At 44.5% G+C, this 27,937-nt stretch overlaps 1 protein-coding gene across 1 annotated transcript; it reads right to left on the bottom strand.

The window, feature by feature from the left end:
- Positions 1-841: 841 nt before the first annotated feature.
- On the bottom strand, positions 842-27,937 carry NFE2 (nuclear factor, erythroid 2). Its single transcript, XM_060253115.1, has 4 exons — positions 27,544-27,937; positions 9,842-9,923; positions 5,562-5,774; positions 842-2,825 (listed from the first exon to the last, which is right to left on the bottom strand). The coding sequence occupies exons 2-4, from the start codon at positions 9,890-9,892 to the stop codon at positions 1,833-1,835; spliced, it is 1,257 nt and encodes a 418-aa protein (XP_060109098.1). The 5' UTR covers positions 9,893-9,923; positions 27,544-27,937; the 3' UTR covers positions 842-1,832.

Raw genomic sequence — 27,937 nt, 5'->3', positions numbered from 1 at the left:
TGACATAGATTTTGGATCTTGGGCTCTTAGTACAAGTCTGCTGGGACTAAGATGGAATGCACGTATGCCCAAGAACAAATTGCTTTATATTAATATATTGTGTTGCTCTGTAACACATTTCATGCTTTGGTAATTTAGTGAATCATTGCCAACACTGCTGCCTTTTCTAAGCAAGGTATAAAAGTTTTTTACTCAACCTGAAATTGCTGTGAGTACCAGCTTAGCTAACCCAGTTTGGTGCAGCCCCTAACAAAGGTTAAGGTAAGAAGTTTCATTCTGCAGCATTTTAAGGTAGGTAGATGTGAAAGACCACAGGACTTTGTACAGCCACTGCCAGTCTTGAGTAGACGTATTGACCTTGATGGACTGATGGGTCTTACAAGACAGCTCTATTCAGCTGACAACAACTTTAGTGCACTGTTAAAGCAGTAACACTTTAGAAAGCTTATACAAAAGCCTTGTTGGTCACTAGAGTCAAAGCTCCCTTCATCAGATACTACTTGAAAGCTTATACCCTGAAAATCTTGGTCTCTGAAATGCTACTGGCCTCAGATTACCTGTTCTAACTGTAGACCAACACTGCTACCCTCTGAAACTACCTGATGCAGTAAGATGCTTAAGTCAATTAGTGCTTCCGACAGTTTAGAGCCACTACAAAAATTAGCAGTTTACACTTGGGCTGTTCAGAGCATACTGCTGGTAGTGAATGGCAAGAGAAATACAACTGACCTGGTTTGGCAAATGTTGACAGTTGCACCACATTTTATGAAAGATCTTTCCAATTGCAGGAATTGTTTCAGTTTAATTAAAAAGTTTTAAATCCACGCTAACACTGCTTGGTAGAATAAATTTTATATTAGAAGCACAAATACCTGACATAGCCAGGACTAGGTAGCCTCTCCATACCTTGGTTTCAGAAAGATACAGCAGAAATACAAAATTTTGGTTGTCTGTGACAAATTCAGAATTTTTAATTCATCTAGAAAGATTAGCTGAATTCCATTTAAGAGGTTGAGTGTGAGCTGCAGTCTAGCCTTACCATTACCCAGCACTGTTCATACTCTTCAAAAGCACTGAAATTACCAGGCTGGTGGGATCATCTGAATAGGATTTTGGGTGCCTCTTGGCATAACCAAAAATGATGAATATGTGCTTGATTAGTTTATACAGATAAGAGTTCTTTCCTAACACAGTTTGTAGCATTTCTTTAGGGAAAACGTGGCCCTTTTAATCTTTTCAACCAACGTTTTGGGGCTATTCAGTTCACTGGGGAAGGGGAAAGAGCCTTGGATGTGATACTGAAGTACCAAGCCTGGAAGAGGCATTCCGAAATGCTGTGATGGCACAAAACCCTCAGTAGGGATGAAAAGGAAAATGCAACACCTTGAAACTGAGTGGGCAATAAGCTCTCCACCTCTTGCCAGCCCCCTTTTGTAGTAACATCCCAAATGCTGTTAATGCTTGTATGAATAAGACATAAGCAGAAGGTAGTGGGCTCTCAGGGTTATAGATACTGATTTTAGAACCCTAGCCATCCTCTAGCCTGGCCATTTCTGTCTTCACTCCTTTAACATGTTTGTACTTGAAATTTTAGTAGCCCATCCCACCAGTTTTTCCCTGATACACTGAAACTTCTATGTTTTTTTTTTTACCATAGGAAGTGAGGGGTGTAATGTCCAAGGCATACGATTGGAAATTCAGTCAATCGTATAAATGTTCTGGTGCCCACAGTCCTCGCTGTTTCAAACCTGGCATTTGGATAATCTCAAATCCCAACCTAGATTGAAAACAGCCTTGTATCCTGGGAATCCCTTGGTATATTTGCTGTGCTATCAATCAGCACCATCTGGCTGCTTGTTGCGGGGTACAAGGAAGACGCTGCCATCAAGAGTGAGCTGCAGTGAGTACTCCTCTGGGGAGTAGGCGTTGCCAGCTTCATCACGAAGCATACAGAAGACCTGGTGGTAAAGGGTCCCTAGCTTCTGCTTGGTAAGCGCTAGAGTTCTATCAAACTCACCGCGATCTCGCAGCAAGCGCTGCCGCTCGCGGCTCAGCTCGGCCAGTTCCCGCTCCAGGTGCACCAGGGTCTCTAGTTTCCGCTTGCGGCAGTTTTGAGCAGCCACTTTGTTCTTGCCACGGCGGCGGATGTCCCGGATCAGTGCTAGTTGGGGCTCGCTCAGAGGGAAGCGTGACACCAGTTCGTTGAAGTCGTCCACTGGCAAATTAATGATCTTTTCAACAGAGAAAGGTATTTTCATAGCCATGGCCCGGCGTTCATCACGGCTGCCTGCCAGTTCCCCGCGTGAGTTACGTCCTTTCTCTGAAGGTGCCATTGGTGGGGTGGGGAAAGGCATTTCTGGCACAGGGACCAACATTGGGTAGGCTTGTGTGTGATGGTTCATAGGGTAAAGCGGTGTATACTCGGTCCGCTCCAGCGCCTCAGCCTCCAGTGATTCTGCATCACTGTAATTGAGTGATAACCCAGAGTCTGATTCCAGGTCCTCCTGTGACTTGCAAGAGCCCTGTGGTCCATAACCACTAACCAAGTCCCCCTCCAATACGAGCCGTTTACATGCCCCTGCTGCAGTAGCTCCTGGAGGCTCAAGAGTGGAAGAGATCAGCATGCCTGTGTAGCTGTGCAGACCACGGGGTGTGGGTCCAGTTTCTAGGTACGGATGTTCATACGCTGGAGCAGGGTGCCCGTAGGTAGCCCCTGAACTGTCTCCCATCGCTGTGCATGGCCGGTAGTTAGAAGCTGGTCCCATTGGTTGCATGAGGCCGCACAGAGAAGGGTCATAGTAGCTCTCGCTTGGCATCTCAAGGCCCTGCAGGGAAAACGAGAAGTACATTGACCAAGGGGCACCAGGCATTCTGGAAGTAGCTTAAAAGACCCAAGTTTCTTCCCCCTGTGACTGGGAATGGAGGCAGAGCTGAAGTGAGATCAAAGATCCTCAATAGCAGAACTTGGAATAAAACCAGGAGTTCTGGCCCTCTGCCCAGACTGTTCCTAACAACCCTCAGAGAATCCCCATTCCCTGCTCTTCATTTAACTCCCAACAGTCTAGGAACCCCACTGCTGCTTTTAGCATTCTCCAATCAAGGCCATGGCAGAAGATGGTTCTAACAAACCAGTTGCTCTGCCTTTTTTTCATCCAGTTCTGTGGATTGTGGACCTAGCACTCCAGCGCTCTTTGCTGCACTTCCTGCCAGCATGGTGTGCTCTCATCCTTTGAAGAGGAGGGGGAAGCTGAAGAGGCGTATGCAGGTGCCGGGCTGGCAGCGATGGATGGGTCGATAGCATTCCCCCTCTGAACAAAAGGGTGATTCATCTCGTTGCACAGATCCCCCATTGTGTGCTGTTTCCCCCCACCCCACTTCTCCCCTGGGTCAGGTGCTGAATGGGCCACTGTTGGGAGAGCTGAGATTAAAGAGAGGCAGCTGTGTGTAACAGATACCTGCCACCCCTTGACAGGGACTCGGTGCACACCTCCATGGAAGGACTAAGCCCCTATGTGAGCTGCCTTAGCTAGCTATGCTGAGTAGCTTCCTTTCCTTCTGTTTGTGCTCCTTCCTTTCCAAATCCAACAAGGAGCTTCCTAGAGACTCAGGGAAAAATGGAAAACCTGTTGGTTTGCTTCCCCTAGGTGCAGCATAGGAACCCTAGGCTGTGTTTCCAGAAGAATGAACTGGAAGACCTTGGAAGGAGGAGATGAATGCTCCTTAGTTCTGTATCCAAGTCTTGACAGTGACTGATCCAAATTAGTTTATAATCTCTACAATCGAGGACATCTATCTGCCTTCTGATTCTCTCTGCTGCCACAGCCAGGGGGAGAGACTGTCAGAAATCTGAGAGGGAACAGGAAATTAATAGACTGTGCTTGGAGAGCATGGGGACTGCATACCCTTGTACCACATCCCTCAAAGGATAAGGAAAAGCATCTTCCAGTGTTCTATGAATGGCTATTGTGACTTCAGCAACCAAAAGCCCAATCCTCTTCCTTGACTTTCCCCATTATTCTCATCCTTGAAAATTCTGAGGCAGATAAAAAAAAAAAGCTGTGATGAAACTGAATCACTGCCTCAAATAGTTTGTTCAACCATGAAAACTTTGTACTTGCAGAACATTCTGAAAAAAGTGATAGAAACTGCTTTTATGATGCACTTGTAAATGTGTAGGTCTATTGCTGCATTTTTTATTCAGTTGTCTATAATTAAGCAAACACTTTCAGTTTGCTTCCTTTCCCAAACTGTTTTTTTTAGAGCGGAAGAATAGTGTGCTTTACATTTTGTAAAAAAAAAAAAAAATCTTACATTTCTGCTATTAGTATTTTCAAACTATAATTGTGCATCGTGGAGACAAAAATAGCTTTTAGAGGATTATGTATTTATGTTTCTTGTGCTCCATTATTTCTAGATAAACAGGTTTTGTAGGTTTCTGAAGCAGTACAAAATCCTATAGAACCTGTTTACCAAAGGCACAAGAGGATTGACTGAACGCACTAGGAGTTGCAATCGCTCTTTCAACCTGCTTTCATCTCCAAAACTATGCTCTCTCATCAGGCTATTTATTCCATGGGGATGCTGGGATTCAGAAACCAATGGCAGGATAACAGAGAGCAACGTTACCTGTTCTCAGAATGCTAGAATATAGTTCTAACTAGATATTTAAAATAAGAGTTGGTTCTTATATCCCATTTTTCTCTACCCTAAGGACTTTCAAAAAAAGAGCCCCGTGGTGCAGAGTGGTAAGCTGCAGTATTACAGTCTAAGCTCTGCGCACGACCTGAGTTTGATCCCAGTGGACGCTGGGTTGAGGCAGCCGGCTCATGGTTGACTCAGCCTTCCATCTTTCTGAGGTTGGTAAAATAAGTACCCAGCTTGCTGGGGGTAAAGTGTACATGACCGGGGAAGGCAATGGCAAACCACCCCCAAAAAGTCTGCTCTGAAAACATCATGATGCGACGTCACCCCAGAGTCAGAAACGACTGGTGCTTGCGCAGGGGACTACCTTTTTTTGTAAAGAACTCTCAAAGCGGCTTATAACAGGTACCCTGTGAGGTAGATGGGCCTTTTTGAAAGAACTGTGACTGGCTCAACATCACACATCAGGCTTCATGTGGAAGAATGGGGAATCAAACCAGGTTCTCGCCAGATTAGTCTGCTGTTCTTAAACACTATACCACGTTGGCTCTTATATACTGTTTTTTTCCCCTCATGGGGACCCAAAGTAGTTCACAGCATAATTCTTCATTTTATCTACACAACAACCCTGGCCCAGGGTTACCTAATGAGCTTCCATGGCAAAGTGGGTATTCCGAGTTGGATCTCTCTGATCCTAGTCTGATACAGTAGCCACTACACCATGCTGGTTCTCCACATCTTGGAAGAAAATAGTTCAAAATCTAACACTACTTCATCTTCCTTCCTTGCTGCTTCACATCCTCTTAGCACAGATGGCAAAAGTCACACCCAGCTGCTACTTTGGCTAAAGTCTGGAACCACCCCATCACCTTCATAATGTTTCTCAGGTTTTAGCTTTGATTTAGCTTGTCTGTGCTTACCTGCAACTCAGAGATGGACAGGATCTCTTGCCAAGTGAGCTCCATCTCCCCCTGTGACCCAGCTTCCCCCCCTGCCAAGGGATTGTACAAGGGGAGGTAGGTACCCCGAGTCCAGCCTTGCTGTGGTGGGCAGGGGGGCATTTTGTCAGGCCGGCCCCTGCCCAGTGTCTGCTCCAGCAGGGTGCCCCCAAAGTCAGCCGTGGCAGCAAAGTTCTGCAAAATGTGAGAAAAAGACACAGAATTTATGAGATTTATCACCATTCTCTATGCCAGTTACCAAGATGTGGCCTGAATGCGCATGATGCAGGAACCTTGTCACATGAAGCTGTCTTATACTGAATTAGGCTGGTTGTCCGTCAGTCAGTATTGTCTACTCAGACTGACACTGGCTGTCCAGGGTCTCCAGCAGAGGTCTTTCACATTCTCTACTACCTGGTCCTTTTAACCAGAGATGTCAGGAACGGAATCTGAGATCTTCATGCCAAGCAGATGGTCTATCACTGAGCCAACAACCGCTTCCCAACTAAAGCTAAGGAAGTCTGGAGCTGGTTAGTGCTTTCATGAGTAGCCTCCTAGGAAGCTTGCATTCACTGGCTTGAGAGTTTTTTTCCCCTTTCCTTTAAGAAAAATGGGATTTAAATGGATAGTGTTCTGAATTCCAAATAGTGTTCTGAATTCCTAGAGAGGCAGGGCTTTTTTTGAGCAGGAACACAATTCCAGCTGGCTTGGAACCAGGGTGTGTGGCCTAATATGCAAATGAATTCCTAGCAAAAAAGCCCTGTAGAGAGGTATATCCACTACTTGGAACCACAGCCCAATTCTAAAGCTCAGGCTACTGCCAAAGATTATGATTTCTGAAACTGATCAAACACATGCCATGAAGAGGAGAAACACGATTTAGCAAACATAATATCTGATTCCTTTGGCCTAACCTATTTGTCTTGGGTTTTAGCCTGGTACACTTTCAAAATCCCCCCCCCCTTTTTTTTTCCTGTTTCCAATTGCTGTTGTATTTGGGATGTTATTTCCCAGGTGATGCATTTTCTGTTTATGTTTGATCTGTCAATTGGCAGTTGAAATACATATATTTAATATATTGTTTCTTTGCATCCTGCTGTGCAAAGGGACAGGTCCTCAGGACGATGTACAAAAATCACAGGCAAACAGCAAAAGACAAAAAAAATTCACAATAGCCCTATCATTTGTTCAAACACAAAACCGTCTTAAAACTATGTAAACCGCTGCTGCTGCAGTTTTGGGTCTGGAGTCAAAACGTTCGCAACTGCGCTTTGTGTTCTCCCTTGGAGTATCAAGCTTCGCGAAGAAATGCGAAGGCAAAACAAACAAGGCCACAGCTTAGTGAAGGAACACATGCTTGGCATGCAGAAGGTCTCGGTTCAGTTGCTGGCATCTGCAGCTAGAAGTATCTCAAGTAGCAGGTGTTAAAAGAGGCCTTTCTCTGCTGTTCCATGTGCTCAACACTGAGGTTGAACATGCCCAAGGGTGTGCCTTGTAACAATCTCCTGGATCCTCTGCAATGCACAGAAATTCTCTGCCAGATATTCGGACGTCCTCCGCAGGGGCATTGGTGCGATGGGTTACTGGTAAGCAGGAAGCCCAAGGAAAAAAAATAAGCAGTCTGTTTGGTGCGTCAATATAATAAGCTGCATGTGGTGCAATTGGGGAAAATTCAGCACTTGGTTCAGGAAAACACTCGTAAGCCTGAACCTACAACCACAGAAGCATGTCAAAATCAACAATTGCCTGTACACAGCCTTCTCTGTTGTAGCCCCCACCTTGTGGAGTGGTCTGCCTGAGGAGGTCTGGAAGGCTCCCACTCTCCTGACTCTCCACAAACTGCAAAACTGAGCTATTCAAGGGGGCTTTTCTATGCATGCAAGAGAGCTGAACTGGGCTAAATGATTCAAAAGGTACTTCTGTGGTCTGTACTACAGCATATAGTTTGCTGTCAGTTGGAACCTATTTTGTAATTTTGCTGCATTCAATCTGTCATACTAAAACTGCTTTGCTTCAGTTCTTTTAAAAAAAAATATTTCAGTTTATGCAATATAAACAATTCAGAAAGTAACGAATCTCTGATGTACAAGTGGCTTCCATTTCTTAAATTTTCTTTTGGTCCTGTAGATCAGATGCGTACATGTATACCTGGTAGATATTATGACATTATTAATTTGATGTAATTAATATATGGACAGAGTACTTATTTTTTAATTCAGCTGCCAATTATGTATGTGTGAGTGAATGTATGTATGTTTTGTTTTGTTTGTATTTTGTATATATATTTATATTTTGTTTTCTGTTGGTATGCTATACTTATACACAAAGAATGATTGCAGATACAGTCATTGATTGCTCTATTTGTATGTTTATTAAATTCAATAAAAAAGTTTTTGGACAAAAAAAAATTCTGGTTGTTGCTACAACACAGATTCTATTTCATTGTTTATTTAATGTCCCATCCTTTTGACTCACTCTGTGTAATCCACTTTAAGTCCCAGTGACAAAGGTGACTATAAATAGCTTTAATTTAAATAAATGTAGTAGGTGTGAAATAGGCAGGGATTAGAACTGGGCTGGAGAGCAGCAGAACCATCAAAGGGGAAAAAAGATGTGCTGTGCAGACAAACACAGCCAACAATGCAAAATAGAATTGTTCAGCAGGGCATTCTTATTAAGGAGTCAGGGCTACAATATAACAGAAATGGTTTGGTTTCATGATCCTAGGCCTAGCGAGGCCTACAGGCTCCAGGGAAGCCTGTGTTAAAGTAGCTACAGGGCCTACATTTCCCAGGATCCCTTCTGTTCCTCTGATTGGGTGGGCAGCAGTTTTGGAGGGGAAAACGTGCCCAGAGGGTGAGACCCAGCAGGAAACAATAAAAGGGCAGATGGAGAGGGAAGTGTGTTCTCTGTGGAAATGCTGCAGGTAGAAAGGTTCTCTGTGGGAAGTTGGGCTGGAGAAGGCTGCAACTGTGGAGAGATTTCTCATCCAAGGAAGTTGAGTGAGTCAGTTGGAATTAGAAGAATGAAATGTGTAGCTAGTTATGGCAGGGCTTTTATTTGTTTTTGTTCCAACCTTTACTGTTTTTCCATAGTTACAGTTGCACTAATAATTAAAACTACTTGTTGTTTTGAGCACTTATGATAAACCTGTTGTACTGCCTGGGTCATCATGTCTCTTTGGTCACAGATAGAATTTGCTAATAAGAAAGACGGGTTGGGTGGGTGCTCTGGGCCATCCCAAACAGACCCTTACCAGAGTGGTGGCAGACAGTAGAGACCCCCCTGGTCCCCTGCTATGTGATATTTGGGAAGACGCTTTTATGAAGGGAACAGACTGCAGTCGGTTACTGGGTATTATCCTGCTCTTACTGCTTTGTTTTCTGTGTTGTAATATCATTTTCTGCATTAGTTTAACATATATCGTTTAACATATAAATTATATAACCTATATAATTTTTTTGCATAATTTCTAATTGTTGCAATGCTGGTTCTGTTGCATTGCTTATTAGATTTTTCATGCTATTGTTTTACAGATTTTGTGTATTGTTTTATCAGAGTGTCAATTCCAACCTATAGTTGAACCTTTTTTTCTAGACAGGATAAATTAGTTCCCATCAGCAGTTCTGAAGGGACCACTATATAAAAATCACATTTCAGGACAGATATTGCGGATGTCAATGCGAAGAACTTGGAATGCCAGATTTTATTTGTTTTGCCCATGGTATGACCTAAACAGAGCAAAATGGTTGGATCCAGTCCTGAGAAATTTCTGTTGACAGAAATAAGATTGTTCCATTTTTACTGAGGATCCATGAATTACTTGAGCCATAGCAAAATTATTTTCTGTGCTGACTACTTGGATGGAAAAGAATAATGTTTTAAATGATGGGGTGAAGAGTTTTTAGGGGGTGAATTCAATATTTAGAAATAAAGTTGGATTTCAATATTATATATTAAGATGTATACATATAATATTGGGGGGGGGGTGGAATTCAGTGTGGCCTGACTTTGGACCTTAGGTCAAATGAATCAACCATTAAAGGAAAGGAATAAAGGTCTGGGATCCAGCAGCAGCAGAAAAGCAGGTTGTAGGTATGAATGCCAGCCAGACATGTTCTCTTTTTTTGCAGCCAAGGGTGGTGTAGTTGTCTTCTCCAGAATCCTTTGGGTGGGGGAGTCTAGTTCTCAGTCCCAGCACGGCCTGGGTGGAGACACCCATCTGTTCCTTGATAAGCTATCCATGTTGCCTTCCCTCTCACCTCAGAGCTGGCTCTGCGAATCTGCAGCGTACAGCTGCCTGGAGCAGTCATTCATGAAGCCACGAGGGTGTCCACTCTGTCCCTGCAAGGAAAAGATTATGGTCCTCTTATCAGCCGCTTAGAATGGGAAACTTTGCACCCACAGCCCTATCCACTACAGGCATCCTCCCCAGAGAGACAGGCTAAGACCAACACAGGAAGCATGAATCGCTGAGGAAAGAATTGTTCCAGGGTTTGGTGGGAGTAAGTTTGGAATTCTCTCTCTACTGATGGGGAGACATTAAAGCAGTCCTTTCCATCTAGGGTTGCCAGCCTCCAGGTGATGGCTAAAGTTCTCCCAGGTGACAGAGATTAGTTCACCTGGAGAAAATGGCTGCTTTGGAGGGTGGACTATGGCATAACCTGCTGAGGTCTCGCCCCTCCTTCCTAAGGCTTCACCCCCAAAATTTCCAAGTTCCCAACATGGAGCTGGGAACCCTACCTACCACTCAGCTAAGTACAGACCTTTCTGGTAGGATTATTCCTAAGGAGGAAGTCTCTGCATTTAACTGAGCTGGATAGCAGAATCCCAACTTCTGTACACAGCAAGGATAAAGACAACAAACAAATGGGAGTGACAGCATCATTTTCAGAGCAAAAAGCAGTTTGCATGAGGGATTTTTCATCTTGTAAATAGGTTTTATATTATTCCAGAAACAAAGCAACACCTGTTTGAGTCCTGCTAGACGGGTCCAAAAATTTTATTTCTTGCTCTACAGGACATCACTGAAGTGGTATGGCAAGGAGTCGTTTTGTAGAAAAATAGGTGGTGGAGTTCATCCAGGGGTTGTTATGCAGCTGCAATACTATTAAATGGACAAGGAGGTGGAACTCTCAGGAGGAGGAGGAGGAACTCTCAGAAAGGTTCAAGAGCTGTGCTCCTGTGAGCTCCAACTGAATCTGAGGCCTGGGTATGGGTATGGCATTTATTATATTTTCTTCCCTGACAGAGCTCAAAATGGTAATTGTAAGTTTGCCAGCAAATCTTTATTCGGGACTGGCACTAACAAAGCCTAGACTTGCCTAACAACAGCAAGGTGGGTGGATCATGCACCTTCAGACTGAGCATTTGAGGGCTTCCTTTTTGCCATATGGATAGCAGTGACAGGGTTGGCCCAAGGATGCTCAAGCTGTCTTCCTGTTGCCCTCTGATATGGAAAGTGGGAAGATGGCATTTGTCTTCCTTGTCCCCTGTTGGGCTGCAGGGAAGTGTGAAGGTTGCACCTGCCCTTCTCCCTCCCCCTTACATCACTGGGAGAAGCCACCACCTGCCCTCTCCTTGTGCAAGACATGGGAGAGGTAAGAACAAAAAGGACTGAACTGGGCTGGGTGGACTGAATATCCCCCTTGACAGATCAAAAGAGGAAGCAGCCTCCCCACAAGCCACCCACTGGGGCTGATGGGAGGCAGGATGCCATAGGCAGCAGGATGTGGTGGTCACAGAGCTGGTTGTCACTTTCACCAGCACAACCTAAGGTCTACCTAGTAGACTGCCCCTGAGCAATGAGATTCCTACGTGCTAAGGTGAATTTTAAAAACCCACATGGGGCCCACTCAGGAATTTGAAGAGAGGGATGTTTTGCCCCGCAAAGTAACTCTGTGTCTTCCTAGGAAGTCTTCCGCACTTGCATTCTGTGGACAGTCTGAAAAACTCCATCCCATCTGCATCAGATAATGTTTCCCACGGAAGCAAAACTTCCATCCATATATATCTCCCACCTACAATTTGCGACTGGTAGCCAGGCATGATATATTTTGGTACTGTGTAGCATCCTTGCACTGTAACAACTTGGCCTGGGCTCCATTTCACAGAGCTCAGAATGAGTAATCAGAAGAGCATAAAAATGGTAAAAATAAGAATGGTAAGGCTTCAAGATAAGAGACGAAACTCCACCTAAACCCAAGAGATCAGAATCTCAGCTGAGTACATCCCAGTTAATACCCAGAGGCTGAAATGGCAAAAGGCCTGTATACATGCACATTGTTTCAGCTATCATCCTTGTGTGCTTTGGTAGATTTTTGCAGGTCTTCCCACAATGCCACAGAAGAAAGCATGTACAGGAGACATTACAGCTGTCACATCAGAGTCAGTGCTCTGGCTGCATTCAGACATAAGTCTTCTGAAGTTCAAAAAGGTGCATTACTCTGCTTCTCTCCCTTCCCTTCTATGCATGGTTTGTAACTTATCTACCGGTACCTGTGATGTATGGATGCAGGCATGCAGATTTAGAATCCGACTTATTCAGGGTGGGGCTTATTGGAGTTAACCGTCCTCCAGCTTCATTTGTACTTTGTTGGTGACTGGAGCTTCATATTGTGACTACATAAAAGTGGAGTGGGGTGCTGGGGAACAAGGTGTCCACATGAGCCTGGCCACAAGCGGCATATTTTTTTTTCTCAATCATACTTAAGCAGGGCTTTTCTTTCTGGAGGAACATGGTGGAACGGAGTTCCAGAACCTCTGCATGGAAAGAAAATTCTCTAAGAATGTTTAAAAGTTCATGAGGGGCATCCATGTGTTTCTCCTTCATATCTCTCTTGAGAGTTCCAGCACCTCTTTCCAGAGAAAAAGCCCTGCGTTTAAACGTGACATCTGTACATGGCTTCTGGGTTTAACCACAATGAAGCAGGCACTCCAGGCAACATGCTTGCGATGGGGCACCCTCTTCCAGTGTTCCCTGTAAGCTGTGCACATGAGCGGCTGCTCATTAACTGGGAAGCCCTGCTCAGCAGCAATCTGCCCATTGCCCATTTAAAGATGTTAGCAGTTGTATTCTGCTCAGAATGTGAACTCTGCTCCACAGGGGAAGAAAATTAGAGGGAACATTGCCTCTAACCTGCACATCTTGAGAAGGTGGCATGGCTTCGCCTCATCTCATCAAATCTTGGAAGCTAAGCAGAGGAGTCAGTACTTGGGTGGGAGACTGCCAAGAAAGGCTCTGCAGAGGAAGGCTCATGGCAAACCATTTCTGCTTCTCGCTTGCCTGGGAAGACCCTTACTGGGGTTGCCATAAGTCAATTGCCACTTGATGGCACTTTTGTACTTGCATAACCTGCGTATTGTATGTTACATAAAAAGATGAATGATGAAAGGAAGCGCAATTCTACCAAGAAACGAGATGAGCAATTTCAGATGGAGGGGAAGGCAATTTAAGGAGTGTGGAATTTGTATACAGTGGTTAGTGTGTTGGACTAGGATCCAGGAGACTCAGTTCTAAAATCCCCACTCTGCCATGGAAGCTCACTAGGCGGCCTTGGGCCAATCACTCCCACTCTCATCCTAACCTACTTATTAGGGTTGTTGTTGCAATGGTAAAACAGAAGAAAAGAGAATGTCGTAAGCTCTTTGCATCCCAATTGGAAAATGTGTATTAATGATCTAAAATAAATGAAAATGAAGTACATTGCCACATGACAGGTTCACCCTATGCAGTATACACTGAATTGATCCTTTAGTATGAGAGGGGAAAGTAAAAATCCTTCCAAGATGGTTCTGTATGTTTATGCCCATTGTACTTCATTGGCAACACTGGCTTCTTGCCACTTAAAACACTGACTCAAGCCAGAGAATGAGGTCTGTGTGCACCATGGCTAGGCAGCTGTTTAGGAGCCAGAGCCACCAAATTTCATCTCAGGTGTATATCCACATAAAGAGGTAGTCATCTTGACATCTTGCTCTTTTTGACCTGCAGAGGTATCAAAGATATAAAAATGCATCTGATACTGGGAAAAGATGAAGAGGCTGGCTACAGACAAAAACCATGGTGAATTAGATCTTGGCTCAGATTTGACTTCTGTGGAGACTCTGTTTAAGCAAGCAAGAAAACGTTTGTCACTCTTTTGGCTGAGAAGGAGGGAAGGCAGCATGGTATGAGGGGGGGGGGGGCGGGAACTATGGCTTTCACGCATATTGTGTGGCTCGAAGCCCCCACCACTTCATTGACTGGCTTGGAAAAGGCTCTTTAAATCACTTCTCCAAGTCAGCTGGTGACTTGGAGAATGCATTTAAAGTTAACATTGCTTTATTTCTACTTCTCTCTCCCTCCCCACATCTATCTATCTCCCTTCCTTCCTATCTACCTACCTATATCTGATATTTACATCTTGCAGCTCTCAAACATCTGATGTTTATTCTATGCAGCTCTTTACATTAAGCAAGTTTGGCCACCCCTGGTATAGGCTGACCATGTCAGATCCCGGAAGCTCCAGAGGGTTTGTACTTGGATGGGAACTTCCAAGAAAGATTCTGCAGAGGAAGGCAATGGTTTGTCTTAAAAGCCCCTTGCTGGAACTATGTAAGTCTGTTGCAACTTGATGTCACATACGCACACATATATATGCAGCAATATGCCACTTATTGAAATGTCAGAAGCCAGAGGCATTGAATCAGATTTCCTGTGGTCAGAGGTGGGGCTCACAGCTGTTTACCCCTCCCTTTGATTAGCAAAACTAGAATGGATTGTGCAAAACCAGAGACATTCCAACAGATTGTTCAATGTTGGTGTAGGCTTGCCAACTTCCAGTGGGGACCTGGAAATCTCACAACTGATTTCCAGACTAAAGAGATCAGTTCTTTGGGGCAGGGGGGAGAGGCTGTTTGGGAGGGTGGATTCTATGGCCTTATACCCCACTGAGGTCAGTCCCCTCTCCAAAGCCTGCCCTCCCCAGGTATTCTCCCTAAATCTCCAGGAATTTCCCAGTCAGAAGCTGACAGCCCTAAACTAGTTGCCTGTTCTTGACCCTCTTTTCTCTTTGGTCCACAGACCCTGTCTAAGATCCATCCCCTTTTTGGTCCACAGACAGCAAATTCAGCTGCTCCTTTTGTAACAGTCATAAGGCAAGCTGAGTGCAAACCATACAATCAAGGGGAGAGAACTGGCCAGGCTCATTTTCTTCATGCACACACCCATCCCTCGCTGTTCTTTTAGTCTCTGTTTTCCAGTGCATAATGATTAATGCTTTTGTTGTTCTCCTAAAATCCCTAATCAAACTGCAACAATGGAGAATATAAATCTGCATATCTGCATTTTAAGAAGCAAATTGACTGGGGAAATTTATTTGAGAATCACACACACACATCATAGATTTCTAAACGGAATCAGAACCTGGACTTCAAATTGAGTGTAGTGGTCATTTCATTCAGACCTTGATTTTCATAAAGAGTGAAAGAAAACGAGATGCTAGTTGAATATTATCCTGATCAAAACTCATGGGATGACATTAAGGAAGGGAGATTTTAGTAAGGAAACTGGAGCTATCAACAGCCCTTCAGAATCACCACCCCAACAGTGTATTTACTTCATTTATGCACTGCCTTTCTCCCCAATGGGGATGCAGAGTGACTTACAATGTTATTCTCTCCTCCATTTTATCCCCACAACCCTGTAAAGTAGGTTAGGATAAGAGTATGTGATTGGCCCAAGGACACCCAGGGAGCTTCCATGACATCTGGGATTCTAATTGGCATTCTGACCACTACACCAAAAGCTCTACATTCTTTATTCCTGATATTTTTGAAGATCAACTTTTTTTCCAAGCAATGCAGCTTACAACTAAACAAAGGCAACCAGACCTGTTTATATGAATTTATCCATTCTATGGCAGCAACTGGAAAGCTTTGCCTATAATTAAGTTAAGGCAGTTGGCTCAAACTACTGAAAGACGATAACTAGTGCATTTCCCCATCACTGTTCTGAAGTGGTACAGTTTTGGGGGAATTATACCATTTACTTTTGTTGGAATGTTAGAACAGGCCCTGGTACTTGCTGTTTCCTTCTGAACAGAAATTTGGACAGTCATTTACCATTAAAGTATGCCAGCTGGGTTGTTGTAATGGCTTGCAATTGAGGTGCATAGGCAGAGTTGACACCTCTGACTTGGACAGTTCCTGGAGATTGGAGGACGGTGGCTGGGAAGTGCAGAGTTTGGGGAGGGAGCTCAGTGGGGAAGATGTTACTCTAGGACTTATATTTTCTCCTAGACTCTATGGTATATTATAGAGACAAACTGCTCCCCGCCCCAAGCTGCCATTCCTCCAGAGGAACCATCTGTGTAGACTGGAGATCAGTTGTAATTCTAAGAGAACTCCAAGTCCCACCATGAGGGTACAAATGCTATGGCTGCTTCAGTTAGCATGCCTCCCAAGTGGCCAATCCATAGAACTGTTTCCATCAAAGAAGCATGGGAGGGAAGGGTGCCAGGAGAGGGGAGGGCACCTGCCTTTCACTGCAGTTTCATTGTCCACTTCAGTATCCAAGTAGAAAGCACAAAAGAGAATGATATCTAGAGATTTTCATACAGCAACGGGCTTTTGGATTGTGCAAAAATGGACTGGGGACTGCCAGAACAATTGTCTGAGAGTATTGTAAGTCAGGAAAAAATGTTCTCCCACATATTGCAGCAGCAACCTGCTTTTCAGTTGTAAAATACATATAGGAAAGCTTATTGTCCTTTTAGCAGTGCAAAGAAGTGTCAGTGTGTGCACAGCTCTCCATCATTCATGTACATCTCAGATCCCTGCCTTAAAAGAAATACAGCCATTGAGCTTTCATTCATAAGACTTTTCAAGTACGTATTCATGGCCCTCAGGCAAGACAATGTAGAGGTGTGCAAAGAAGAAACATATCAGAAAAGCAGCCCTAGATATTGCAGAGTCTGAAAAGTTACTGCCATAAAGGACGGTGGTGGGCCATTTAGGTTAGGGATAGTTCAGATCAGCTAAAATCCTCCCACATTGATGTAGCCACAGGAAGGAAGGAATGCTCATCTGGGAGAACCAAGTGGACAGGAATCACTTCCTGGGCAATGCGATAGCCACTTGCTAACGCCTGTTACATGAACTGCCACCTGGTTGCACAAGGCTAGAAGTTTCTTCCTCCCATGATGCAGATATGCTGCAGAGAGTTACAGAATCCTCAGATTACTGGAATGTTTTTTTTTCTTTTCCCATTTAATTTATTTATTGATTTGTTTAATCCTGCCCAAGGTCTGGGCAGGCAACTTTTTGAAACACTGGGCACACAGTCCTGTAGAAGTCCATGGCAAGAGAGTGAATTCACTGCACTGCAGCCTCAAGGTGAACTGCAGCGATTCCATCAATATTTATCCCTGTCCAAAGGGCTCGCCATCAAAGCCTTACGCTTGAATGGCTTGTGGATAGCAAGGAGGGTGTTCTAAAAGATAATATAGCCCTTCCACTCTGTGGCTTGTCTCAGAGATCAGCAAATATCCCAAGGGTATAGAGCATTAGTTCCATCCTCACTGAAATTTAAGCAAACTCCAGAACTGACAAATGTGCTCCCCATTCACTGCCATCTTCTGACAATCGGCTATTGCATTTGATTTTTCTGAAAGCTAATCTTCCATTGTGAGCAGACTATGCCTGTTATCAAGTGAGATTATGGCTGCCCTCTGATCAGATTGCCAGGTCCTCTCTAACCACCATTGGGGGATGAGGGGGGTAGGGTTGCCAGATCCAGGCTGGGGAGGACAGAAACTTCGGGGGGGGGGTACAATGCCATTCTCCAAAGCATCTATTTTCTGCAGGGGAACTGATCTTTGTAGTTTGGAGATGAGATGTAATTCCAAGGGATCCCCAGTTCCGACCTAGAGGCTGGCATCCCTAGATCATACACAGTGATTGCAAGCATTGCAATATGCTCCTTTAAAATAAGCCAGGTTGCCAAATTCATGACAATGGTATTATGTGCAACCAACTTTTCCAAAAGGTGAGAAGTGTCTGTGTGCTTCCCCTTTTAGGTCCATAAATCAGAGAAGACACCAAGAAGCCTAAAGTGCTCTTTCCTCCAAAGTGAACCAGCATGGCTATGTGCAAATCTCTGGATGTTCTTGACTCTTGGAGAAGTGGCGTGCAGATAACAGTGTTGTTAAAAATTTGGTAGCATGGATTATTGTGAACATGCCTATCACTGTGGCTTTTGCAACTCCTGATAGTAGACAAAAGAGCTTAATGATGTAGCTGTGTATTATTAGCTGTGGCGTGTAACCCAAGATGTAGTAGAATGGGCTGTACCACATCTGACAGTACTCGGAGAGGAGGGGAGTCACATTTCTAATGTTCCCCCATCTATAACCCCCTCCCTATAAATTAACAAAAAAAAATTCCTCTCCCCCCATGCTATACTTTTTTGCCATATTTGGGGATTATTAATTCCCAACCTTTTTGAGTCTGTAGGTATCGTTGGAAGTATGACACACTGGTGGGCACTGTCACAAGATGGCTGCTGCAGTCTACAAGCAGTTGTGAATAAAATACTTAAGGAAAATTGGCTGCTGCAGAAGGTGGAGTTAGCAATACAATAGCTGCCACAGCTTACCTTCAGTCACACTGTGAAGATCCTTGTGCTGTGGCAACTTCTGCTAAAGCAACTTTAAAAAAAAATACCATACAGTCAAATTTCCAGTGGCCAATCAGAAACCAGGTCACCAAAAAGCCCCACCTGGCCCCATCCACTTTCTACAGACACTTGGTGGGTGCCATATTGTCCATAGGCTGATATAGAGGATTCTCTCTCTCTCGCTCCTGCTTGCCAAAATGCTATTGTCCATTCTGTCACTTCAGCTGCCTGCCACCTCATACCGCTACATGAATCGTCCATGCTTAATGTCCCATGAAAATCCATAAGCACTGTGGGGCAGCATCCCCACAGTGAATTCCTGTTCTCCCAAAATATAATTTTAGACCTTGCTTCATAAATTGAGGCCACCGTATACTGAGGACATTCTTTAGTCGAGCTGGTGGTTGTTGAAGAACTTGACCCACTGTTTCTGTGATGACCCCCAATCCATGTAGTGAGTTATTCTAAACAACATGGCCTGAAGTACAGATAGGTAAACCCAACATAGGGATCCTGTTCTTCCTTGACAAGTGTTGATGGAGCAGTTCCGATTTATATTCCAGCTCTCTAAAGCATAAAACAGCATTTAACAATGCTAGTTGCTAAACTAGACTTAACTAGTTTAAACTAAACTAGAGTGCTAGACTTTGACCAGAGAGACCCAGCTTCAAGTTCCCACTTGATCATGGAGCTCACTGGTTGACCTTCATCTAGTAACATGATCCCTCAGCTGAACTACTTTGTGGAGCTGTTGTTGTGAGGGTGGAGGGGAGGGGAGCCAAATATGCATCTAGCACCTGAGGCAAGGCCTCACTGCTCTAACCCCCTCGCAAGTGCGAGTGCCACAGCATGGCTCCTGCGTCTCAGAGTGCACGCGCCGCCCATCACTCAGCCTCCCAGAAGCTCAGCTTCGGGAAGTGCAGACCTGGGAGGCTGAGCGATGACAGCCAGGCAGCACATGCTCTGAGGCGCAGGAGCCACACCATGCCGCTGCACTTGGCTATTTCCTTCACCGAGGAGGTGAGGGGAGGAGGGCCCAAATTGGCACCACCCCAGGGCTGTGCACTAGGCAGTCGCCTAGGGCTGCCTAATGGACAGGCTGGCCCTGAGTGAGGCCAGGAGATCTCCTGGAATCACAACTGATCTCCAGACTACAGAGAGAGGTTCCCCTGGAGAAAATGGCAGCTTTGGAGGGCAGACTGTATGACACATCACATCCTCCCCTCTCCAAATCTCCAGGAATTTCCCAACCCAGAACTGGCAACCTTACAGACTATGTCCCAGGCCATTGTGTGTGGACCACGGTAGATGTATATTTTTGTTTGTTTGTTTTCCCTGTTTCCCCTTCACCCTCCTTTTCTGGGAAGTTAGTTCACCCTGTGCATTCCATGCATTCTATAAACTGAGCTCTTTTGAACTTGTCAGTATGTATTCTCAGTGTTTATTTTGCAGCTTTTTATTTTGATCATATTGTCTTGTTGTATCTACTTTTTGAACTTCACTTGTCTGAATCTGATCCCAAGATAATGGTATATATGTGTTATTATAGGTTTTTGTCTGAGAGGAAGGGGGATTTAAAGGGTTACGATTTTGTGAATATTTGCACTTGTATATAGTTTTTTTAAAGTTTAATTTAAAAAAAGAGAATGAAAAAAACCCTATATTTCTAGATGAAGTGGGAAGGGGAAGTGTATTGTTATAAGATGCATGAAGTAACCCCTTATGGTCCAAGGACCTCAATTCTCCTTGTGATACATAAATATACAGTGAGAGCAGAAAACTCTGAGTGGACGCATGCCTTGCTCACTTCTGCTTGTGGGATTGTGGATGGGGAAATTGCATCCTGTCTAGCTGATTGGCATCACAGAAAGGTCTGGGTCAGGCCATGCAACAGTAAACCCATCAACTGTCAAGGCATGTGATGGAAAAGGCGGTCGTTTAGTTTTAGCAGGATGCATGCAATAATGGCTGAAGTTGATTGCCTGACTAGTAAGATCTCAGAGGGCCTGTGCATCTGGCGATATAGCGCAATTACCTAACTGTAAATTGCATATCAGTTCAGACAACTCCCTTTTTTGTGGCATACTTTTGAGGGAAATAAACTAGTTGTGCATTGGGGTAAATACTGTTCATTATTTTAGAATCAGTAATTCAATATCTGATTGGTTGATCTGTCACATTTCCCACTTTTCAGCATGGCTTTTGTTCTTCTCCAGCCCTGCTCTCTTCATCCTCACCTGCAGAGGTGAGGCAGCCATTAGTGGCAAGTAGAGACGGTGGCCTTTTCAGTGGTGGCACCTCAGTTTTGGAATGCCCTTCCCCTTGAAGTTTGCCTGGCACCTGTGTTACTTTCCTTTAGGCACCAGCCTGTAACATTTTACGCAGGCTTTTCACTGACAGGTTCCATCTTTTTAAAGCTGTTTTTATGTCTGATTTTAAAAAGCTGGCATCCACCAGGTTGGGCCAGGAGATCTCCTGATGTTCCAACTGATCTCCAGGATATGGAGATCAGTTCCCTGGGAGCAAATGGCTGCTTTGGAGGGTGGACTCAGTAGCATTATACCCTGCTGAGGTCACTTCCCTCCCCTCCCCAAGCTCCACTTCCAACATCTCCAAGTATTTCCTGTTGATGAATATTATTTTAGGCTGCTAAATGTTATGCTGTTTTTATGCCTTTATTTTTATGGATTGTTTCTGTGATGTTGGTTTTAGGATTATTCTGTGTGTGTGTGTGTGTGTGTGGTCCACTTTGAGCAGGTCTTTGGAGAAGTGGCATATAGATTTTCTAAATAAATAAATCTGTGCAGGACATTTCTATATGATTCTGTGTGTGTATAAAGTGCCATCAGGTTGCAGCTGGCTTATGGAGACCCCAGCAAGGGGTTTTCCAAGCAAGTGAGAAGCAGAAGTGGTTTGCCAGTGACTTTCTCTGCAGTCTCTCCTGATGGTGTCCTTTCCAAACTTGACCCTGCTTAGCTTCCAAAATCTTGCAAGATGGGCTATACCTTCCCTCTCAAAGGGAATATACCACTTATTATAGCTGTCATAGTTTCCTCTGACAAATCTTGCAAACTACAATTTGGTAAGGATGCTGGGTTCCCTAGCATCCCTTTAGTACAAAGCTCACCTCTCACCCCTACACATCTCAGGCGTAAGCACAGGGTTGCCAACCTGCAGGTGGCACCTGATGGTCTCCTGGCATTACAGCTGATTTTCAGGCTACAGAGATTAGTACTCCAGAAAAAAATGGCAGCTTGGAGAGGATCTATGGCATTATACCCCACTGAGGGTTTTTCCTTTCCCAAGCCCTGCCTTCCCTTCCTTGGACTCTATCCTAAATCTCCAGGAATTTCCTAACTTGGAGTTGGCAAGCCTTGTATCTAGAAGAAAACAGCAAGACTCCAGTAGCAGCTTAGACTAACAAAATTTGTGGAAGGGTATGAGCTTTTGTGCATCACTACTCACTTCTTCAGGTCTAGATTTTGAAGCATATTTGAGTCCTGGCAGTTCTGAACAATTGACTGCTAGGTGCTTGCTTTCTTCTGCCCTGGGACTTTTTTGTTCATGTCTGCTTTTATTCAAACCAAGCACTACTGTTCTAGGAAGCCCCAAGGATCTGAAAACAAATGTCCCCAGTCTTTCTTCCCCCACCCTGTCTCTGTAGCCCGTTATCATCTCTCACCCTTCGTTCTTCCCATGCGTGTTTCAACAGATGCTGGCCCTGCAATTTCCTCACCCTCTGCTTGGATGTTGCATAAGAGAAAAACCACACCCAGCGCTTCTTTGATACCTCAAGTCTACTGAGGCCATTGTGGGGGAGGCAAGGAGGAAGGAACATGCATTAATTAGGACAAGACTTTAGCAGAGTTTCAAATACAGTAAGCTACAAGTCTCTCTGATCATTTGCTTGACTATGGTTGCCAGCCTCCAGGTGGTGGGTGGAAATCTCCTGGGATTACAACTGAGCTCCAGGCAACAGAGGTAAGTTCCCCTGGAGAAAATAGCCACTTTAGAAGGTGGCCTTCGTGACATTGTACCCCACTGAAGTCCCTCCCCTTCAGGGCTTTTTTTTAAATAACAGGAACTCCTTTGCATATTAAGCCACACACCCCTGACGTAGCCAATCTTCCTGGAGCTTACAGTAGGCCCTGTACTAAGAGCTCTGCAAGCTCACTCGAAGATCATCAGTTACAGGTAAGCAACCTGTTCCTCTTGGATTGGCTACTTTAGGGGTGTGCGGCCTAATATGCAAAGGAGTTCCTGATACAGAAAAAGCCCTGCTCCCCTACTCAAACCCCACCCCTCTTAGCCTCCACCAACAAAATCTCCAGGTATTTCTCAACCCAGAGTTGGCAACCCTATTTATAACCGGATAAATGATTTTTATTTTAAAATTTGTTAAAACAGTCTGTTATTTATGAAATGTCAATGGAAGTCAATGGCCTCCACATACAGAGGTAGTATATCCCCAAATATAAGAAGTAAGGGTCAAACAATGATGGCTATTTCAAGCAGTTGCTGCTTATAGTCCCTAGGCCTAGTGGCATCAAGATGACTACTGCAGAAAACAGAATATAGGGCTCCCACCCCATGTGGAGATATTGCCAGCTGAGATGGTTTTTTGAAAAAACATAGGATGAGATAAAGTAGGGGTCTATCAATAGCTGCAAGCCACAAAAGCCAAATCTAAGCTTAATGCTGAGAGACCATTCATGACCTGTATCCAGCTACAGAGTTCCAAAGATTTAAAGGTCATTTCTTCAGAGCAGGCAGTGGTTGCCATCAGTTTCTCACCTCTTGCTGCAGATAACTGAGCCCTCCAAAATGCCTCACTATTTTACAGAGGGGGAGCAGTGAACGCTCAGGAACAGCAGAAGGGGCAAAGTGGGAGAGACTGCAGTGGAAACTGTCACCTTTCCTTAAGCAACTGTAAAGTTCCTGAAGCCTTCAAACCTGCATGATTGGTTACAGGCCAGTGGTGTGCCTCTCAGAACCAGATGCTGGGCTAAAGAACAAGAGAAAGTCACCACCAGTATGTATTTATTTTCTTCATTTATCCCTAACTTTTCTTCCCAATACGAATCCAAAGAGGCATATACAGTTCTCCTCTCTTCCACTTTGTTCTCACAACAACCCTGTGAGGTAGTTGAGGCCAGGAAAGAATGAATGACTGCTCCAAGGTCACCCAGTGAGTTACCATGGCAGCAGAGATTCCAGCCTGGGTTTCACAGATCCTAAACCAATAAGTTAAACACTATGTTACCATGCAATATGTTCTAGTTATGAGCATTCCTTATGGGCTAAGGAATGCTAGGCTATGTGGCCCTGGATCTTTATTTATATCCCATTTTCCTCCCCATTGGGGGTCCAAAGCAGTTTATAATATTCTTCTCTTCATTTTACCCTCCCAAATACTACCCTTGAGGTAGGCTGGGCTGAGAGTGTGATTGTCCCAAGGTCACCCAGTGAACTTCAATGGCTCAATGAGAATATGAACCTGGGTCTCTCTAATCTGGCACCCTGACCATGATACCACACCAGCTCTCATATGCCCAAGTCTAACATGCCTTTGATACACATAATGCAGCTGGAGCACCTGTGAATAACACAACTGTGTGGATAGAGCTGGTTGCATGGATGTTAACTAGCAAACTGGCACCAATCTTGTTAGAAAGACCGTGTGCAAGACACACTGCACATATGGATGCATTGTTCACACACATATACCCCTGCTACATGAGATTCCACCATAGTGAAATGGCTCCAACATTGCTGGAGATGCATGGAAAAAGCACTGGATTCAACAGGGTGATTATATTCTGGTGCAATATTGAACAGCTCCCAAACTTAGATTGATTGACATGGTCATACAGCCTAGAACAGGGCAACTTCCTCTGCTGTAAAGCATCAACAGTATCTTACAGAGACCTTTCAGTCTCATTTGTCAGCACATAGGCTGTGAGCCATGTATAGCTGTATACCTCTCTTCAGCTGCTCCTCTATGGTTGCCAGCTCTGGATTGGGAAATACCTGGAAATTTGGAGGGAAGGTGAGGCTTGGGACTGATGGACTTGAGGAGAGAAACCTCAGCACAGAATAATGCCATAAAGTTCACCCTCTGAAGCAGCCATTTTCTCTAGGGGAACTGATCTTGATTGTCTGGAGATCGACTGTCAGAGAGGTAGATCTCCAGGTGCCTCCTGGAGGCTGGGAACACTTTACCTCACCAATATCTGCTTTGTTGTTTGGCCACTCATTCCATGCGCAACTTGACTTCCTTTGCTACTATGATGTCTGCTAGGAGTTTTGTGAATCCATATATGCACAATGAGCTTTACACAACAAAAGATAGCAGCTAAGACAGTTCCAGCTCTAACTGTAGGCCACAGGGGTTCTGGCCATCACTGTAGGCCCCAAGATGACCCATCTCACAATTAAATACATTGTGCAGTTGCTAGTAGAGTTTATGTATCAGATGGCGCATTTGCATGGTCTATATCAGGGGTGGCTAAACTTGCTCAATGTAAGGGCTACATAGAATAAACATTAGATATTTGAGAGCTGCAAGACATGAACCTCAGATGTTTGAGAGCCACAAAACGGAGGGAGAGAGGAAATAGATGGAAGAAGGGGGAAGGGAGAGAGAGGCGGAAATAAAGCAAGCTGCCACCTGGCTTGGCTTGGAGAAGAGATTTAAAGAAACAAATGCCTTCTCCAAGCCAGCCAACAGGGCAATGGGGGCTTCAAGAGCCGCACAATATGTGTGAAAGAGCCACATATGGCTCCTGAGCCACAGTTTGGCCACCTCTGGTCTATATGGACACCACATGAATGAACAAGCATGCGTGAGATCTGAGCAGTATGTGCACACCCAGTGCACATGTACACACATATGCAAGTGAGACCCATAAGTCAATAGAATTAAGCTATTCCAATCCTATGGGAGTATGCAAAGTTCACTCCAGACAGCCCTCTCTGGACTCCACATTCCAGAGAACACACAAATAAGCAAAGGCTTTTGCTTCTATTGCATATTAGGCCACACCCTCCTGATGTAGCCAATCTTCCAAGAGGTTACAAAAAAAAGAGCCTTGTAAGCTCTTGGAGGATTGGCTACATCAGGGGTGTGTGGCCTAATATACAAAGGAACTCCTGCTAGAATTCCACCCCTGCTTCTATTTATCGTTTTGGCTGTTCCAAGGCTGAGTCCAGGCATTCAAAACAGGTTCCTAAGGGCTATATGCCAATGAACTATATGTCAAATGAAGGCCTTCACATAACTAACAAGATACATGTGCAGGGTCTGCTATAGAGGAACAGCCAAGCCACAGATTCCAAATTGTATATGAACAGAAGACAGGGATTATTCACAATTTATGATATACAAAGGGGTATTATCAGATTACCCTGTTAGCGAGGAAGGAGAGTGGCGGATAATGGTACAGATCCAGGGCACATTTACTGGTAGTGAACGTATCATTCCTGCTGCATGTGACTCTTCAAATGCACAATCACAAAATATAAATTGTGTTAATTGTTCCTTTGCTGCTAGCCTCTGTATAGAACCCAGGAAGCAACAGTTTTGAAGAAAAAGGGGTGCACTACAGTAATGAACAATCACAAAGAAGCTGCTTAGGAAAACACTCAAACACAGGCCTTCTCACTAATCCACATTCTTCTTGCCCAAATACATGTTATTCCCCCACACAAACACACATGCACACACAGGAGATGTGATAGTTTGGGGTAATGTAGATTAACATACCATATAACAACTATGGAGAAGAAGCATTCAAGGTTCTCCACACACAGAGAAACATGTCTATCTTATCAACTGAAAGATTCTACAGCTCAGTGTGCTCCCCCCAACTGTGATTTGTGGGTAAAAGTTAAGAAACTCTGCACATGCTCAAAGGTACACTTCTTTAAAATGTTGCTCATCTTCCAAGGAGTTCAGAGTGACTTTTTCAGCCAGGGTAGAGAGATACAATGATGTCTACAGCAATCCAGAGAAGCAGAATACTGGTAAAATTCTCACCATTTGTCAGGAAGATACAGGTAGGAGACAGGCAACAGCTTTGCAGAGAGTTAAAAGAGGTTAGAGAAAGGTTTCCCTTCCTATGGTGTAGGCATACATTTCTTTTGATGCGCTGTTGCCTCTGGCCCAAAAAGGTTTCACAGATTCTTTGAAACAATGCAAAACCTTATTTATATGAAGAAAGACGGATAAATATACACACTGCAAGCAGGGTACCCTTCTTCAAACCAGCGTCAATTCTGTCTACAAGCAAAACCCAAACACAGCTATCCTTTATCCCAATGACTAGTAGCATGCTGGTCGGCTACACACAGCTTTCATCCATTGCAGAATACTGCAAGGTATGTTTGATATGCTATCAGGGTACTGAAATAAGTAGGTCTGGATTTTGTCAGTGCCTAAACAGGAGACTTGCTATGAATCTTATGGACACTGCCTTAAAGAAAAGGTTTGAAAGTTCATATTTTCATAATGTGTAAAAAATACAAATATGAATGCTAAAATCAATATTTATATAACTGGGGGAGTGGAGAATGTGTTTTGTTTTGCAAATACCAAGTACATGCCCTCTCTCCAGTTGTTACTTTCTGTGATAACAACTTTCTGCTACCACTTTCCCAAGGACAGTGTACCTGTGAGAAACATACAGGAGTCTCTTCATTTATATTTCTCAGTATTATGGAATGCCATTTGTGTGAGAGAGTTCTTGGATTCATGTTGTTGGCACAAGAGAACCTGTACATTTCTCTGCCTCTGCACGTACAGAAGACAGCGGGGGAGGGGGTGTATGCACTCTTGAACACTCCACTGGAGTGTGTGCATCCACCTAGACAATCACTCCTCCAACAACAGAAAGAAACTCCCTTTGCTTCCAAATAAACACCCCCACATACCAGAATTTCATAAACCTCTGTTGCATTTTTAGACCCCTTGAACAAAGAATGTGTTGATAGGAAGATAAGGATTTGAAAGGGAGGGAGCCCCCAAAGTTCTGTCAGGAACCACAATCCAACTGGCTGCTCTTCTCACAGGGAGCTTAATACATAGCCTCACAGGCTGGAGAAACATGTTTTCAGAAAAACCCACAGTTTCAGAATAAGGGCAAAATTTTGTTAGAGAAGCCCAGTTGGTGTTCCACCCATCTTGATACTTCTTTGGACTCCATCCCCCCCCCCTTCCTCAGCAGCCACACATTCAGGTACACAAATGACCCCCCTAATAGGAATGGGAACAATGGTATCCTTTGAGGCCATGGCATGGTCCCTTACCTGCTGGAATTCCTAGCTGTCTAGCCAGGTGTGCAGGCAGGGTGGGGAGGAAAAGTCTTGCCTCCACAGCATGCAGGAGAAAGGACCCTCAAGATTTCCCCACGTTGCAAGCGTCGCTCCCCTTGTCAGCCTGGGTTGCTAAGGGACCTCAGGGTGCCTCCATCGTCACCGCGGCAGTGCCACAGACTTCAGGTGGCCAGAAGCTGGTCCGTGTGCTCCGCCTCAACTCACTGGGGGCTGCTGATATTACATAACGGGAGCCGCCCCGTGCGAGGGGCAGGGAAACCACACAGCCTCTGTGGCGGAGATGGCCCAAGGGTTTGCTTCCCTCCCACAAGCTTCGCCTTGCACCCAGCCTTTCCAAGAAAGGCCACAACAGACGCTGATATCGGCA

Source organism: Heteronotia binoei, chromosome 13 (assembly GCF_032191835.1).
Source record: "Heteronotia binoei isolate CCM8104 ecotype False Entrance Well chromosome 13, APGP_CSIRO_Hbin_v1, whole genome shotgun sequence".
Taxonomy (NCBI): Eukaryota; Metazoa; Chordata; class Lepidosauria; order Squamata; family Gekkonidae; genus Heteronotia; species Heteronotia binoei.
Note: the sequence above shows the minus strand (reverse complement) of the source record. Positions and strands in the feature narration are given on the sequence as shown.

What these genes read in the sequence shown, in the direction of transcription:
- NFE2 (XM_060253115.1), bottom strand. Translation starts at nt 9,892, where the DNA reads ATGACTGCTCCAGGCAGCTGTACGCTGCAGATTCGCAGAGCCAGCTCT. An exon ending in TTCGCAGAGCCAGCTCTGAG is followed by an intron (nt 5,775 to 9,841) that starts GTGAGAGGGAAG and finishes CACATTTTGCAG; the next exon opens with AACTTTGCTGCCACGGCTGA. An exon ending in TGTCCATCTCTGAGTTGCAG is followed by an intron (nt 2,826 to 5,561) that starts GTAAGCACAGAC and finishes TTTTCCCTGCAG; the next exon opens with GGCCTTGAGATGCCAAGCGA.